This window comes from Zootoca vivipara, chromosome 15, assembly GCF_965207765.1.
Source record: "Zootoca vivipara chromosome 15, rZooViv2.hap1.1, whole genome shotgun sequence".
Lineage (NCBI taxonomy): Eukaryota > Metazoa > Chordata > Lepidosauria > Squamata > Lacertidae > Zootoca > Zootoca vivipara.
In genome coordinates this window covers 13177814-13191897 of record NC_142598.1, presented here as the reverse complement: position 1 = coordinate 13191897, position 14084 = coordinate 13177814, and the positions used below count along the sequence as shown (strand labels likewise).

Sequence of the window (14084 nt, the reverse complement as noted above, 5' to 3'; positions counted from 1 at the left end):
CCCCCATCCCGCCTGTCACACAGCGGGGATTGTAGGGGGCTTGAGGCATTTGGCTCTGTTGGGCGGGCGGAGGGAGAAGTGAGGATCGGATTGGTCCTTCGCTTCTCCCTCCCCCCGCCCGACAGAGGCGAAGTGCGGCGGTGCGGGGGCATTTCACCGCCTGCCTTCCCCAAGCGAAGGGGAAGGCAGGTGGCAAAAAGCTTGCTGCTGTGCAGGGGCTTTCGCACTGCCGCGCTTCGGATCCGTCCCCTGGAGCCGAAGCGGTGCAGTGTGAAAGCGAAAAGCTGCTTCTCCCCGCTGCCTGGCACAGAGCTGCTTGCCTTCGCAGCCCCCGCACTGTCGCACTTCGGCTCCGTCCCCGGAGCCAAAGTGTGGCGGTGTGGGGCCGTTTTGCCGCCTGCCTTCCCCAAGCCAAGGGGAAGGCAGGCGGCAAAAAGCCCTGGCAATTTCTCACTACACAGCAGACTTTGCAGTCGGAGGTTCATTTTTCTATCGTCTTATGAGGCAACCTCCGATCGCAAAATCCATTCATCTAGCGAGAAATTTGTCTTACAGGGCATTCGTTAAGCGAGGCACCACTGTATTATGTCCTCACACTATATGACCTCAGCTTTGAAATTATGCCATTTGGTTATACCTTCATTTGGCCATTTCCTAAAGCCACCATCTGAAAAGTTTTGCTGTACGTGAAGTTTGTGATCATGGCAAAGAGATGGGTAGTCTGATCACCATCAGCACTGAAGTGAATGAGCCACACCAATAAATAAAATAAATTAAAGTAAAAAATGGTTCTTTGTTTTTGCAGCCATATTTAAACTAGAATTAAGGCTAAGCTACATTAATGCCAAGAGTCTACCTACTTTATGGGGAAATGTAACTAAGGCTAAACAGTTGTTTTAAAAAAACATTTACAACTCAGGAGGACACTTACCTAGCAAGCTTCTGAAGAGCCTCAATGCGCCGTTCTGCCCTTCCTCTCCATCTTCGGTCAATGAATGGGGGAACAGGATTTATTTCTTCTAATTGCATAGAGTACGGTGGATAGTGGATCAGGTTACTGAACATGGTTTTAAATGCTGGCACTTTCCTCTTTTTTATATGGAGAAAAGATAGAAAAGGCAAATATTGTAGGTAAATATATGGAGAATAACATCACAAGAGCTAGTATTTGTGTGGAAACATAAATATTGGGAAATAACCAGGATCTTGAGCTCCTCCACTACTGCTGACCACTTGACAGATGGGCAGGGCTGTCTACTTGTCAACCACTGGATGCCAGTTTAATGGAAAGATTTGAAAACCCTCTAACTGTGCTTCCAATTCCTCCTTTGCCTTGAACAAAAAAGTCCCTTTGCAAATGGGCTTGAATCAAGCAGTCTGGCTTGAAATCAAGCAGTGGCTGCAAAGGAAAAATGTTCCTTTGCATCCCAGGCCTGGTCAGAGCTGCAAAACCTTTTGCATCAAAAAGTTTTTTGCTTTTTTAATTACAGGTAGTGCCTTTTCTTCTTCCTTTTAGTCATAGCTTTCCTATGCCTAACATCTTACAGACACAAGGCTGCACTGACGAGAGAGGACTTTCCAGGATACAGTGGTACCTCAGGTTACAAACGCTTTGGGTTACAAACGCTTCAGGTTACAGACTCAGCTAACCCGGAAGTAGTACCTCGGGTTAAGAACTTTACTTCAGGGTGAGAACAGAAACCGCGTGGTGGCAGCGCACCGGCAGCAGGAGGCCCCATTAGCTAAAGTGGTACCTCAGGTTTAGAACAGTTTCAGGTTAAGAACGGACCTCTGGAACGAATTAAGTTCTTAACCAGAGGTAACACTGTACAAAAATTGTTTCTGGAAATTCTCTCCCTAGTAATGTATAGTAGACAAATAAACACGTTCACCGCCAAGCCTTAACACATGTAACTGAAACCTTACCAATGTGTATCCACAGAGAATCAACTGCCATTTTTAAGTTTACACTATAAATTACAAAGGAATCTGAAAAGAAATGTTTCACAGTAGCCATGGACAGTCACTGCCTTTATTTAAAGTCCATGTAATAATTTCAAAATCTTTCTGTAACAATTTTATATAAAGAGTTACAGTATATATTTCCAGTGTCCCTCAGTGTTAGCAGGTTGGCAGCCTTTTTCTGGTTCAATTACCTCCTGCCAGCATTGATAAAAAATATGTGGGTGGGCAAAATGATACACATCATTACTGGTGTCATATATAGATAATGCCCCGTCTTTAAAGCTATTTCTCTGCTTATGAAGTATATTTCAAATTTCAGCCCTCAGCAAATGTATTTTTTAATTTTCAAAAAATAATTTTACTAGTTTACACAGAATTTGACATAATTCAATTCACTTTCAATATAATTTCTTACATTTTGACTTCCCATCCTTACCTCTATGTTCCTGTTGTGCTTCTTTATCTGCTGCCATAACTGCCATTGATATACTACTGTATTATAACTTATATTTATCACTAATTTATTCTGCTTCCCTTGCCTATTATTCAAATTCTGCTAACAATTTCATTTGGCTGTAGTTTTTTCTCTAACAGTCCAAAAAGAACCTCTACTCTTCAACAAAGATTTCATCTTTTTGAAACTCTTATTTTTGCTGCCAGGTTCTCCATCTCTGCATCGTCCATTAAATTTAAAAGCTATTCAGCAAATGTATTTTTTAATATATAGAAATATGAGAGTACAGTTCTGTAAGAACTGTTTAAATCACCTACTTATTAAAGAACTGTAATCACCTACCATTTCATCGTGAAGCAGATGAGACTGGACAGTTGCTTGTGCATGGTCTCTCTCACTTGAAAGTGTATATAATGGATCTAAAACACATATATAAAAAAAGAAACATTTTCATTAAACTTATGAATATTAGGCTGAGTGAAAACGTATAGGACCTTTACCCTTCCTCCCAGCTATTCTTCCATTTTGAAACTGGTGACTCAGTAGAAACATTGCTACCAACGAGTGCTTCCAGTGCCTCACTGCAGACACCAAGACTGACTCAAGCTAGCCTTGGCAATGGTAGTGCTCACCTGGAGTCTGGAGAGAAAAGTGCTGACCCATGATTTGCCCTGCACACTTCATGGCAGCCTATTTTCTTTACCCTTTCCGTGTCATGTCTGCCATGGAAAATTAAAAGGGTGTGTACCTTTTAGCCCCTCCTAGTTCCCTTGTGGCACACCTGGCTGGTGGTGGGAATGTTGTTTATAATAGTTGAACCAGGTTAAGCACTGTGTTTTATCTGGCACTTCTGATTAAATTTTTGCTTCACTTCCCACTGTTTTCCTATTTTTAGAGAGGTGCACTTTGCATGTCACTTGCTGTTTAAGCACTATGGTGTTTAAGGGTTGGGAAGGGTGGGAACTACACATCTAAACAAAATAAAGGAAGATTGGGGAATATAGTTGGTTTAAGTTCCTTTTTCCAGCAACCACATGGGCAGAGGGAGAGGATCAGATGCGGATGCCACAATAAAAAGGTGAGTATGCTGTTTACAGCCCTCATGTTGGGATGTGTATGTGCAGTTCAAGAAGGAGCTGTGAATGTGGGGAGTACCTTTTCCCATTCTTTGGGCCCCTTGGAAAAATCAACAAACCTGCTATACCTGAAGCTGGTTGTGGAGTGTGCAGCTGAATGGGGCACAGCTGTGGGCAGCCTGAGGAAGTACCAACCACCCTCTAGAGAGACTAGGGTGATGTCCGCTATTTCCACAAACCCTTCTTGTTGAGAGACTTTTATGGGTGAGCTGAGAATTTGTTTGGACTCTGGGTGAGAACCCGGAGGTTGAGAGAGAAGGTGTGTCAGAAGGAAAATGAATTGATTTTTTTAAATATAACGTATGAGTAACTTGGTATTAACGTAACATTTAAAAATGTAATAGTTTGCTTAAGTTTTCTGTTGCTTCAGTTTTTTTGTACACCAATTAGAGAAATTTCTAATATATTAAGCAGTATAGAAATTAAATCAATCAATCAAATCAGATGTGCTACCACAATAAAAAAGGTGGAAAGGAAATATCATAATTTTCTTGCTTTTTTGGATGAGGAGCGCTGTTAAAAGGCTGCGATACAAAAACCAGAAAACAGGTAAATAATATTGATTATTTATTTATGTGTCAAAGCGTCAGAAAAACTGGTGGAAATAATAGCTTCCTAAATGACTGTACAGCAAAATCGGCGGGGGGGGGGGCATGACAGGTTAACTATAGGGAAAATAAAATCTCATGCCAATTTGCATTTCCAGGAATCACATTGGGGATGTGGAGTGAAATGCCTAAACATAGTGAAACAGGTACCTGCAGCCAACACATTGGGGTGGAGGTGTTAAGGTAGCAAGGGGGGGGGGACAAATTCCACTTTGCAACACTCACAAAGGGCAGCGGGTGGTGGTGGTGGTAAAGACCAATGTGATCTAACATGAGTTACAACTATTGACTGAAATATCATTGGTAACTTTTTTAAAGCTGGAAATGAATATGATCTCCTGTCTTCTGCACTCCACTGGAAGGGAAGGTATAATCCACCTTTATTATGGCATGTTGTGGTTTTGTGTGCCTGTTGTAGGGCGCTGCTCCCATGAAGCACAACTTTGAATATCTTTATGGGTGCGCTTTAGTCTTAATTCTATTCATGTTTAATTGTATATTCAAATGATTATTCCCCTCCCCCATGTTTTATGAGTCCCTGTCAGGGGACAAAGCAGGGTATAAAAAGAATAACAATGCCACTTCCTGTACTGTCTTTATTGTAAATACCTGTGCTTTTTAATGTACAGTATTTCCATGTTTAATTGTGGTGGTTGTTTTTTAAACGATTGCGTCCCTCCCTCCTCCCCATGCTGTTTTTAGCTGTTCTTATGAGTCTGACCAAACTGCGGGAGGCAGTGGAAGACAGGAGTGCCTGGCGTGCTATGGTCCATGGGGTCACAAAGAGTCGGACACGACTAAACAACATTTTTATCTGTAAACTGCTTGTGAGTCCCTGTGTCTGGGGGGAAAGCAAGGCATAAAAAATATTATTAATAATTATAACAATGCCACTTCCTGTGCTCTATTTATACCGTAGTAATTATCTGTGGTTTTTAATGCATCTCCGTGTATAATTGTGTGCTAAACACGATTGCGTCCTTCCCTCCTCTGTTTTCAGCTGTTCTTATTTTTGTCTGTAAGCCGCCTTGAGTCCCTGTGAGGGAAAAAGGCGGGGTATAGATAAATGCACGACAACAGTCATTGCCGTCGATTTCCAGCGCTTGCAGGCAGCGTAATCCACGAAAAGCGCGTCTGCCTTTGAGACTGCCACCCCTGCGCTTGGCCTTGTGCCCATTCCCCGCCGACGGACCGGCTCCCCGCGCAGCCCAGCCCTCCCCAGCTCCCGCGAATCACCGTAGATGAAGTCGAAGGCCCGGTTGGGAGCCACGATCCTCCGGTAGCGAGACCCAGGGTGCGCCACCGCGGCCCCCCGCCCCACCGTCACCGAGCGGCTCATCTTGGCGCCTCTCCGCCGCTGCCACCAGAGGCTCCTAGGCCGAAGCCGTTTCCATAGCAACGCAGGGACCCAGCTGGGAGGGGGCGCGGCCTCGCTCGCACACCTGAAGCCGTAGAGATAGGAAATGGTGTAGAGTAGCTTGCACGCTTTATCAAGTATTGAGTAGTGAGGTTATTTTATTACCCTTCTATTTTTGTCCATGCTGGATCGCTCAACCATTGCTGCTGTGTCCTTTTTTTTTTAGCAGATCAAGATGATCTGGTGACAGCAAAAACTACAAGATGCTTAGTGAGGGCAATTATTTGATTATTGATGTAAACCCCCCCCCAAATGTATAAGTTTTTTCCTCTGTCTTCAGTACATTTTATTTTGTTTTATTGCTATGGCTAGTGGCTGATGCAAATAAAGATTCTTCTGAAGTGTGGAGTAGCCTATCTCAGGCTTCCTCAACCTCGGCCCTCCAGATGTTTTTGGCCTACAACTCCCATGATCCCTAGCTAGAAAGACCAGTGGTCAGGGATGATGGGAGTTGTAGTCCAACAACGTACTGGGACCCCAAGTTTTAAGAAAGGATGCTCTTCTAGGAAGGATGTGTGCGCGCCCTGCCCGTCTTCTCGGTAATTTGGGATGCTGATGCGATGCTTTGCTGCATGCAAAGCTTCTGCACGGAGTTGTGGCGGTGGGCAGATTGACCATACGGGCCTTTCTGCAACTCAACGCTAGTTTGTATCAGGGGTTTGCGGGGTTTCTCCCCCCCCCCTGCTCAGCTATGGGATTATCATTAGGGATTATCATTTCCCCCTCCCCCCTCTTTTTTACAAGGCAGGTAAAGCGATGTTTAGGACATCGGATATAATGCTCGTATCCATGTGTTACTTAGGGCATTTGTCTTCCAATAGTGGGTCAGGTCTTGATCATCATATCAGAGACACCGCCGCTAATTTCTCTTTCGGTTTTTTCCCTTTTTCTTTTAGGAGAGGAGAGGGAGGGAAAGGAGTTCAGAATTCCCTTAGGTTTTAAATTTGCATTTGTTCGCATATTATCGTCAGCGATCATAGGACTTTACAGAAGAATCTTGTATTGCACGGGGTTGGACTAGATGACCCTCGTCGTCCCTTCCACCTCCACAACTCTATGAATCTATGAAGACAAGAGGGCAGGCCGCTTGTTCTGAAGAGCTTGCAGTCCCAAATACAGTAACTCTGTCAGAAAGCATTTTGGAGCGTGATACTTCTCTCTCTTTTTTTCTTTCTTTTTTGGGGTCTGCTAAATATTGCGCTTTATTATTCCATTCAAAACAAACTCCGCTTGTCGCTGAAATTGTTGCCCCTTCAACTGCCTTCTTTTATCCTTATTTTTTATTTTTATTTTTTTGAGCGTGATACTTTTTTATTCCTGCGTGACATGGCCACTCTTTAAAAAAAGTAAAAGTTGGCATAAACGCGGCGGGTGGGTAAAAAAATAAAACCCTTATTGCAGTTGCAATATTAAATGCGGGATGTGATCCTGAAAAGGTTGAAGACTAATGGCTGCCTGGCTCAGCCTATTTCTATCTCCTCGCCACCCCGCCTTTGGCCAAACTGCAAACCAAGGCGGTGATGTACGATTGTGCTGTCGTGTTTTTTTGTTTTTTGTTTTGTTTTTTTGCTGAAATAGACCCTCGTGCAGTTAAAGAAGCTATGTCTTTCCACCCCTACCATTTCAGGACAGTTTTTGTCCGCTCTGTTGCGGGCGCGCACGCGCACACCCACCGACACCACATACACACCCCGCCCCCATCGCTCGGCGTCAAATGGCGAGCAAAGTGTGGCGGAAGAGGCGGAGAACGCCGAGAAGGGAAGTTCCTCTTCTGTGGGAAGGACACCAGGCGCAGGTGCGTGCGTGCGTGCGTATTTTTGCGCATGCGCGACTCGGAAGCCATGTCGACCCTGGCGTCCCGCGACACCCCGGGTCTCAAATCCCCCGCGGCGGCGGCCGAGCAGAAGCCGCCGCCTTCCCTCAAGCCGTGCTGTGCCTGCCCGGAGACGAAGCGGGAGCGCGATGCCTGGTGGGTAATTGGGGCCGGAAGGGGTCTTCACTTAAATCTCTTAAACCTGGCCCTTGGAAGAATAATCTTGGATTCTGTTGCTGAAAAGAATCCTTTACCATCAGTGCACTCCTGCTTCTGGGGCAACGGGTGACCGTGCACCACATAGGAGATCTGTAGCTCTCATCCTCCAAAAATGCGTTTGGGCTTCTGGATAATAACACACGTGGTGTGCTAAGTTAGCAGAAGCAAGCTGAGCCACTGCTGAAAATGGCAGCCTCCTATCAACTTCCTCCTTTTCTGTTGTGTGGACTTGCCCTGTGCGTTAGTGCGTTGGTGTTAGAATCGTAGAATTGCAGAGTTGGAAGGGACCCAGAGGGCGCAGAGCTTTCCAAACTTTTCATGTCGGTGAAACACTTTTCTAGACACGCTTCGTTTCACGACACGGTAATTCGGTTTCACTAGCAAACTTTACTAGCAAAATTCTACTCGGTATTGATCCAGAGCAGATTCCAATGTATAGTTAGCAGAGTAAAAACTTAAAACACGTTGCAGGATTCCCAAAAAATAGGCCAGAGGCAATTAATATTTCATCCAGCAGAGCTTTACTGCTACTTAAGGCAAATGAGCATCATGGTCACAAATCCAATGCATTCAGGATTGGCACTGTCCATAAGAAATCCAGTTGCGGCAGACTTAACTTAAACTTACAATAACTTGTAACAAGTCTAAACCTTAACACTAAGCATACTATGTACAGAATACCACACCAGAAGGAAAACAGATAGAGAAAGTGAAACCCAGGCTCCTTCTGGTCCTACTGTACTTTTATAGTAAGCATGGCCTTGACAGAAGAGGTAACAGAATCACTTTAAGCCAGCTGTACTCAGCTTTTCTGAAGGAATAATCCAATTATGAATCTTCTGCTTGTTTCTTTCACACAGAGAAGCTTCCAGAACCCTCTTGAATTAAGTAGAATAGGAAAGATCTCGACACATCAAATCAATACTTTCTGCGCTAAGAAATGGAAACTGACAAAACTAACCTTTCCAGCCCTGGGTGGAGCGCGGGGAGCATTCACATGACACACCTACAGGCTGCACTGATCAAGTCAGCTACCTAATTTGTGAAATTGCTTGATTGTGAAATTTTGTCTTGCAGCATCATCGAAAAAGGAGAAGAACACTGTGGTGCTCTTATTGAGGCCCACAAGGAGTGCATGAGAGCCTTGGGTTTTAAGATATGAACAAGATGAAGCATATATCTGAATGTTTGGAAGGTAAAACTGATGTCCTCTTGCAACAGTGCCTTTTTTCAGGGGGAAATGCATGCTGGTAGCTGTCAAGGTAACACTGCTACATTAACCCCTGTGGGGTGAATTGCAACTCTCCAGAACTCAACCTACTTAATTCAACCTTGGTTTGTGGATTTGCCGTTCTTTCCCAGAAAACATTACCACTACATTGTGACTGTTGTGTGGAAGATAGAGGTTGTTATAATAATAATAATTTATTATTTATACCCCACCCATCTGGCTGGGTTTCTCCAGCCACTCTGGGCGGCTTCCAACAAAATATTAAAATACAATAGTCTGTTAAACATTAAAAGCTTCCCTAAACAGGGCTGCCTTCAGATGTCTTCTAAAAGTCTGGTAGTTGATTTTCTCTTTGACATCTGGTGGGAGGCTGTTCCACAGGGTGGGTGCCACTACCGAGAAGGCCCTCTGCCTCGTTCCCTGTAATTTTGCTTCTTGCACTGAGGGAACTGCCCGAAGGCCCTTGGCACTGGACCTCAGTGTCCGGCAGAATGTTGGGGGTGGAGATGCTCCTTCAGGTATACTGGGCCGAGGCCATTTAGGGCTTTCAAGGTCAGCACCAACACTTTGAACTTTGCTCGCAAACGTACATGTTGTGTGATGTCAAGGACATCAGTTGGTTAGAGCTTGTGATATCTAGAACACTTCTGTAGGTCTGTCATTGTTTAGTCGTTTAGTCATGTCTGACTCTTCGTGACCCAATGGACCAGAGCACGCCAGGAACTCCTGTCTTCTCCTGTCTGTAGGTCTACTCCCCCTTTAAATTTTGTAATGTATTGTGACACTGCTTTTTTAAAAAAGTTTTATGGAGTCTCAGAACTTTGTTCTGCGACTGCAGCAGGAGTGCACAGCTACCATTTTCATTGCTTTCCTCTGTCCCCACATTTTCTAACAGTGCCATATGTCCATCGTGTAAAAACATTAAAAAGATCATGAATATAACTTCCCACTTCTCTGGAGCAACTCTGTAACAACATGTAATATTGTCAATGTAGGAATGCCATATAAATACTGTTTTGTCTGCCGTGCTATTTAGGGTTCAGGAAAAGATTATATATACTACACTCAGGAATGAATTGTGATAATATATACAATTAAATAAACTTAGAACAAGTTGCTCTGACTACTGGCAATGATACAGGGTCCAGTATACCTGAAGGAGCGTCTCCACCCCCATTGTTCAGCCTGGACACTGAGGTCCAGCCCTGAGGGCCTTCTGGCGGTTCCCTCACTGTGAGAAGTGAGGTTACAGGGAACCAGGCAGAGGGCCTTCTCGATAGTGGCACCTGCCCTGTGGAACACCCTCTCACCAGATGTAAAGGAAATAAACAACTATCCGACTTGTGAGGATAAAATGGAGAGGGGGAAGAAGTGTTTGTGTCACCTTCAGCTCTTTGGGTTTGGTATATGAATCTATATATATAAAAATGTAAAAGCGGCCTGCGCATGTGCGTTTACCTTTCGCCAAAACCGCTTGTCTGAGTAACACCATGCCCATTGGGAAGATAGATGTGACACCTCCACAACATAAAACCCCCAAAACTTGGTCATTTGGAACCCTCAAATCACACAGCCGGGGAAGCTGGGAAATAGAGGGCAGAGAGATTCCGCAACAGTGCCCTCTAGCAACAGCTACGCTGGTACTACACCTAAGGTAGAAAAGCTTTACTGTCCACTTTATCTCAGCTCGGCTATGCAGACTAGGCCGCTTTCAAGACTAGGCCGAGGGGAGGGGAGGGCTTGCCTGGGTGGGGGCTGGGGGGATGGGGCCGGATAGGTCATGGTGTCAGTACAGGGTGAGCCCAATCACAGGGATGAGTCGGGGGGGGGGGAGCAGAGGGGGCGGGTAGGTAATGGGTCGAAACGGGGGGGGGGAGAGAGTCACAGGGATACGCCTGTTTAAACATAACACGTGTAAAACAGGGGGGCTCTGAAGGTGAGGGGGGTCTGAAGGGGGACTCTGAGGCTCCATTTAGCATACTGACTCACAGCAATGCGTGGCAGGGCCAGCTAGTGTAATAATAAAACAAACAAGTGGTCATTACCATGATAATACCTTTTAACATAGTAAACTTGCCCTTGCAGATTTAGGCTTGTAAAGAATTAAAAACGGGAAGTTTAGAGTAAATAAACTGTGTGTGTGTTAAGATTATTGTTTGAACATCAAAACATGATGAGAGAGCCTTTCATAAGTACTGTGAATATACTTTACCAAACACCCTTAAAAATTGTTGGGCAAAAATGCCAATGTGTCTACTTTGTATGCCTGACAAAAGCAAGTGTTGGATGACTGATATTTTTAGTTTTGTAACTTGCCAGGAGGTAGGTTTTGTTAAATGTAAGAGAAATTTAGCACTGGAACAGGTTGCAGAATCTCCTTCCTTGGATAGGCTTCTGCTAGGTATGCTTTGGGTACAAACATTCTGTCGAAAGTTTGTAGTATATAGTCCATTGTGTTAACCTTCCAAATGCAGTAAGTTTTCAAAGTCACTTTGGTTAATTAAGTAAAACCACTAGTTCTGTGGTGGTGGCTAGTGGTGATGATGGTAGACATAAAATAACTACAAATAAGGCATAATCCTTGGTATGTTTTACTTGCAGGTAGTGCTTTCACAGCTAACTTTCCAACATAAGTGTTAGAGGAACATCATTGCTAATAGATGAGCTATATAGCTAAAACTGCTTCTTATTGGATTTTCTCTCTCTTTTCCCTCTAGGTGATTTGCTGTTGAAATACTAGTTTGGGGACTTTACTCTTCATGGCTGCTTGAACACGGGTGTGTGTTTTTTAAAAAAAGTTATGTGTCAGAAGATTAATTTATTGGGGGGGAAATGCAATGGATTCTAAAATCAGAGGAGTGTGTTGAGTTAGTCTTCTTCCCCTGCTGGATCCTGGCTAAGTGATACGAGAGATTCTCAAACGTTTTAACATTCTCATTTGAGCACAACAAAACTGGCTCCTGTATGATGCAGTTGTATCTGGAAAGCTATGTCCCCACCCTCCCGTGTATTCACTGGAATTAAATATGCTAAATCAATAAAAACAAAAGTTGGCTGAATTCAGAGATCCTGTTGGATTGGGCAAGTATGTGTGCACGCACTCGAGTTTCCATTGCAATCTGCCAAGCTCCTTTTTCAGTAGAGGTCAAAATCAATTTGTAGATTTGCTGTATGTAGGCTGCATGGCTACCCAGCTTGGTAGATGGACACAATAATATTTTGTGTGTGAAAAATAACAATTCATGGCTTCCAGCATTGTGTAACTTACCTCTCTTGAGAAGGGGCTGCTGTAGTAAATCCATAGCAAAGCTGCACAAATGTCAACCAAGTAGTTGGGCGGGGAAGCTGGGTTTGTTTGTTTTTCTTTTATTTGTTAGATTTGTATTTAATCTTTCTCTCAGGGCTTCCAGAGTAACATGCAAAGCTTTCCAAGTGACCTTATATTCAAGTGCAGGACAGGTCCTGGCCTGTGTAAAGTTTGTAGATGGAATTATTTTGTTAATAAATAAAAAAATATGAAAGCTGCCTCTGACACCTTCAGACTCTGATGCATGTAAAACAGAAAAAAGATGCTTGAAGACATCCCAGTTCTTGTAAATTTCAGAGAATACTAGTCTACTCAATATTACTGAATCGGGATTAGCTCACTGTAACCCTTGTTTTTTCTCCTTAACTGAGAGCAGCTACACGATGGGAGTCCAGTTGTCTGTGGAGTCACATCCGCTGGCAGTGTTGCTTTAGCAAAATGTGCTCCTACAAGTTGAGGCGCCAGATTTTTATTGCTCTCTCTCCCCACCTCCCCTCCCCTTTGCAGTGTCCTTGTCCTATCCTATTACTGTATTCTAGAGGGTCCCTCAGGAACAACAACTTTTGGGATTGTGCATGGGCGTTAAAAATCAGTAGGGAGTGTTTCACTAAAAATCTGGTACCCAACCTGTAGGAGGAAAACTGTTTTTTGCTCAGACTGGATACAACCAGTGTAAATAATGCAGTAAATGGACAAAAGTGCAAAGATTCACAAAAAATTTAGGGGTATGCATACCCCTGCATCCCCCCCAGAAAAAAGCACTAGATACAACTGTTGACTTCTGCATTCTGATGTGTTTTCTGTATTCTCCACTAGTATTTTACCTTGAAGGATGGTAATAGATTAGAATTTCTAACTCTTACACAAAGGCCTTATGTATGGAAATCCTAAATTCTGAAATTAGAATAAATTATTAGGACCATCTTATATTTATTTTAAGTTTATATTTATTAAGGATTGAGTGAGCAAGTAATTTTTTTGGTTTAACTTTTTTGCCTGGCATTCTGTTCGTTGGTGTGCACATTCAGGACCCCATTCTGTGTTTCAAGTTCAGGACTCCGATTTGACCCTATTTGTTTGATGCTTCCCTTTGTCCAAAGATCCCGGGATGGTGTACAACATTAAAAACCTAATTTATGCATCATAAAAATGACAACGTAATACACGCCATAATAACAAAACAACAGTTCCATCCACCCACCCCACACATTTAACAGGCCATAGAATATTTAATGGCTGAAGGCTTGGATAAGGACAAATGTTTGCCTGGAGCCTAAAGACATGTAATGATGGCACCAGACGAGCCTCTCTAGAGAGAGCCACCACAAAAAAGGCCTGTTCTCATGTCACCCTCCAAATCTCTCGGGGGGCATAGCTGTCAAGTTCTCCCCTTTTTGAAGGGAAATTCCCTTATGCTGAATAGGCTTCATCGCAAGAAAAGAGAAAACTTGACAGCTATGTCAGGGAGGGGGACACAGAGAAGAGCCTCGGATGAGAAGTGCAGGGTCTGGGTCGGTTCGTGTGGGAAGAGGTTTGTCCTTCAGGTATTGTCTTGAGTCATGTCAGGCTTCATTGGTCAGCACTAGCACTTTGAATTGGGCCCTACATACCTGTTCCCAAGGAGGCCATGCAAGATTAAACACACTTCAGATGTTCTGAGAAGATTGAGATCTTTGCACCCAAACCTTTGGATAACTTAATCTGCAAGGACATGTTATATTGCAGTGTATAAGGCAGGCATCCCCAAACTTTGGCCCTCCAGATGTTTTGGACTACAATTCCCATCTTCCCCGACCACTGGTCCTGTTAGCTAGGGATCATGGGAGTTGTAGGCCAAAACATCTGGAGGGCCGCAGTTTGGGGATGCCTGGTGTAAGGTGTCTCTTGTCCCTCTTGATGAAAGGGTCAAACTGATATGTTCTATATGGTGTTCT

The 14084-nt window shown here is 43.9% G+C and overlaps 2 protein-coding genes across 3 annotated transcripts in view; one reads left to right on the top strand and one right to left on the bottom strand.

Annotated features, from left to right (window-relative positions):
* CFAP91 (cilia and flagella associated protein 91) overlaps window positions 1-5568 on the bottom strand; it is a 29215-nt gene extending 23647 nt beyond the window's left edge. The window contains exons 1-3 of one of the 2 annotated variants that reach the window (XM_035140435.3): window positions 5400-5568; window positions 2762-2838; window positions 932-1089 (exon numbers count right to left, since the gene is read on the bottom strand). In XM_035140435.3, coding sequence (XP_034996326.1) covers window positions 932-1089; window positions 2762-2838; window positions 5400-5502 — 338 coding nt within the window. In that variant the 5' untranslated portion in view covers window positions 5503-5568. The remainder of the gene's footprint in view (window positions 1-931; window positions 1090-2761; window positions 2839-5399) is intronic. The other variant, XM_035140433.3, reaches the window with a different exon arrangement.
* A 1835-nt stretch (window positions 5569-7403) lies between these two features.
* Window positions 7404-12368, top strand: COX17 (cytochrome c oxidase copper chaperone COX17). Its single transcript, XM_035141165.3, has 3 exons — window positions 7404-7549; window positions 8690-8807; window positions 11561-12368. The coding sequence occupies exons 1-2, from the start codon at window positions 7404-7406 to the stop codon at window positions 8772-8774; spliced, it is 231 nt and encodes a 76-aa protein (XP_034997056.1). The 3' UTR covers window positions 8775-8807; window positions 11561-12368.
* The last annotated feature ends 1716 nt before the right edge of the window (window positions 12369-14084 follow it).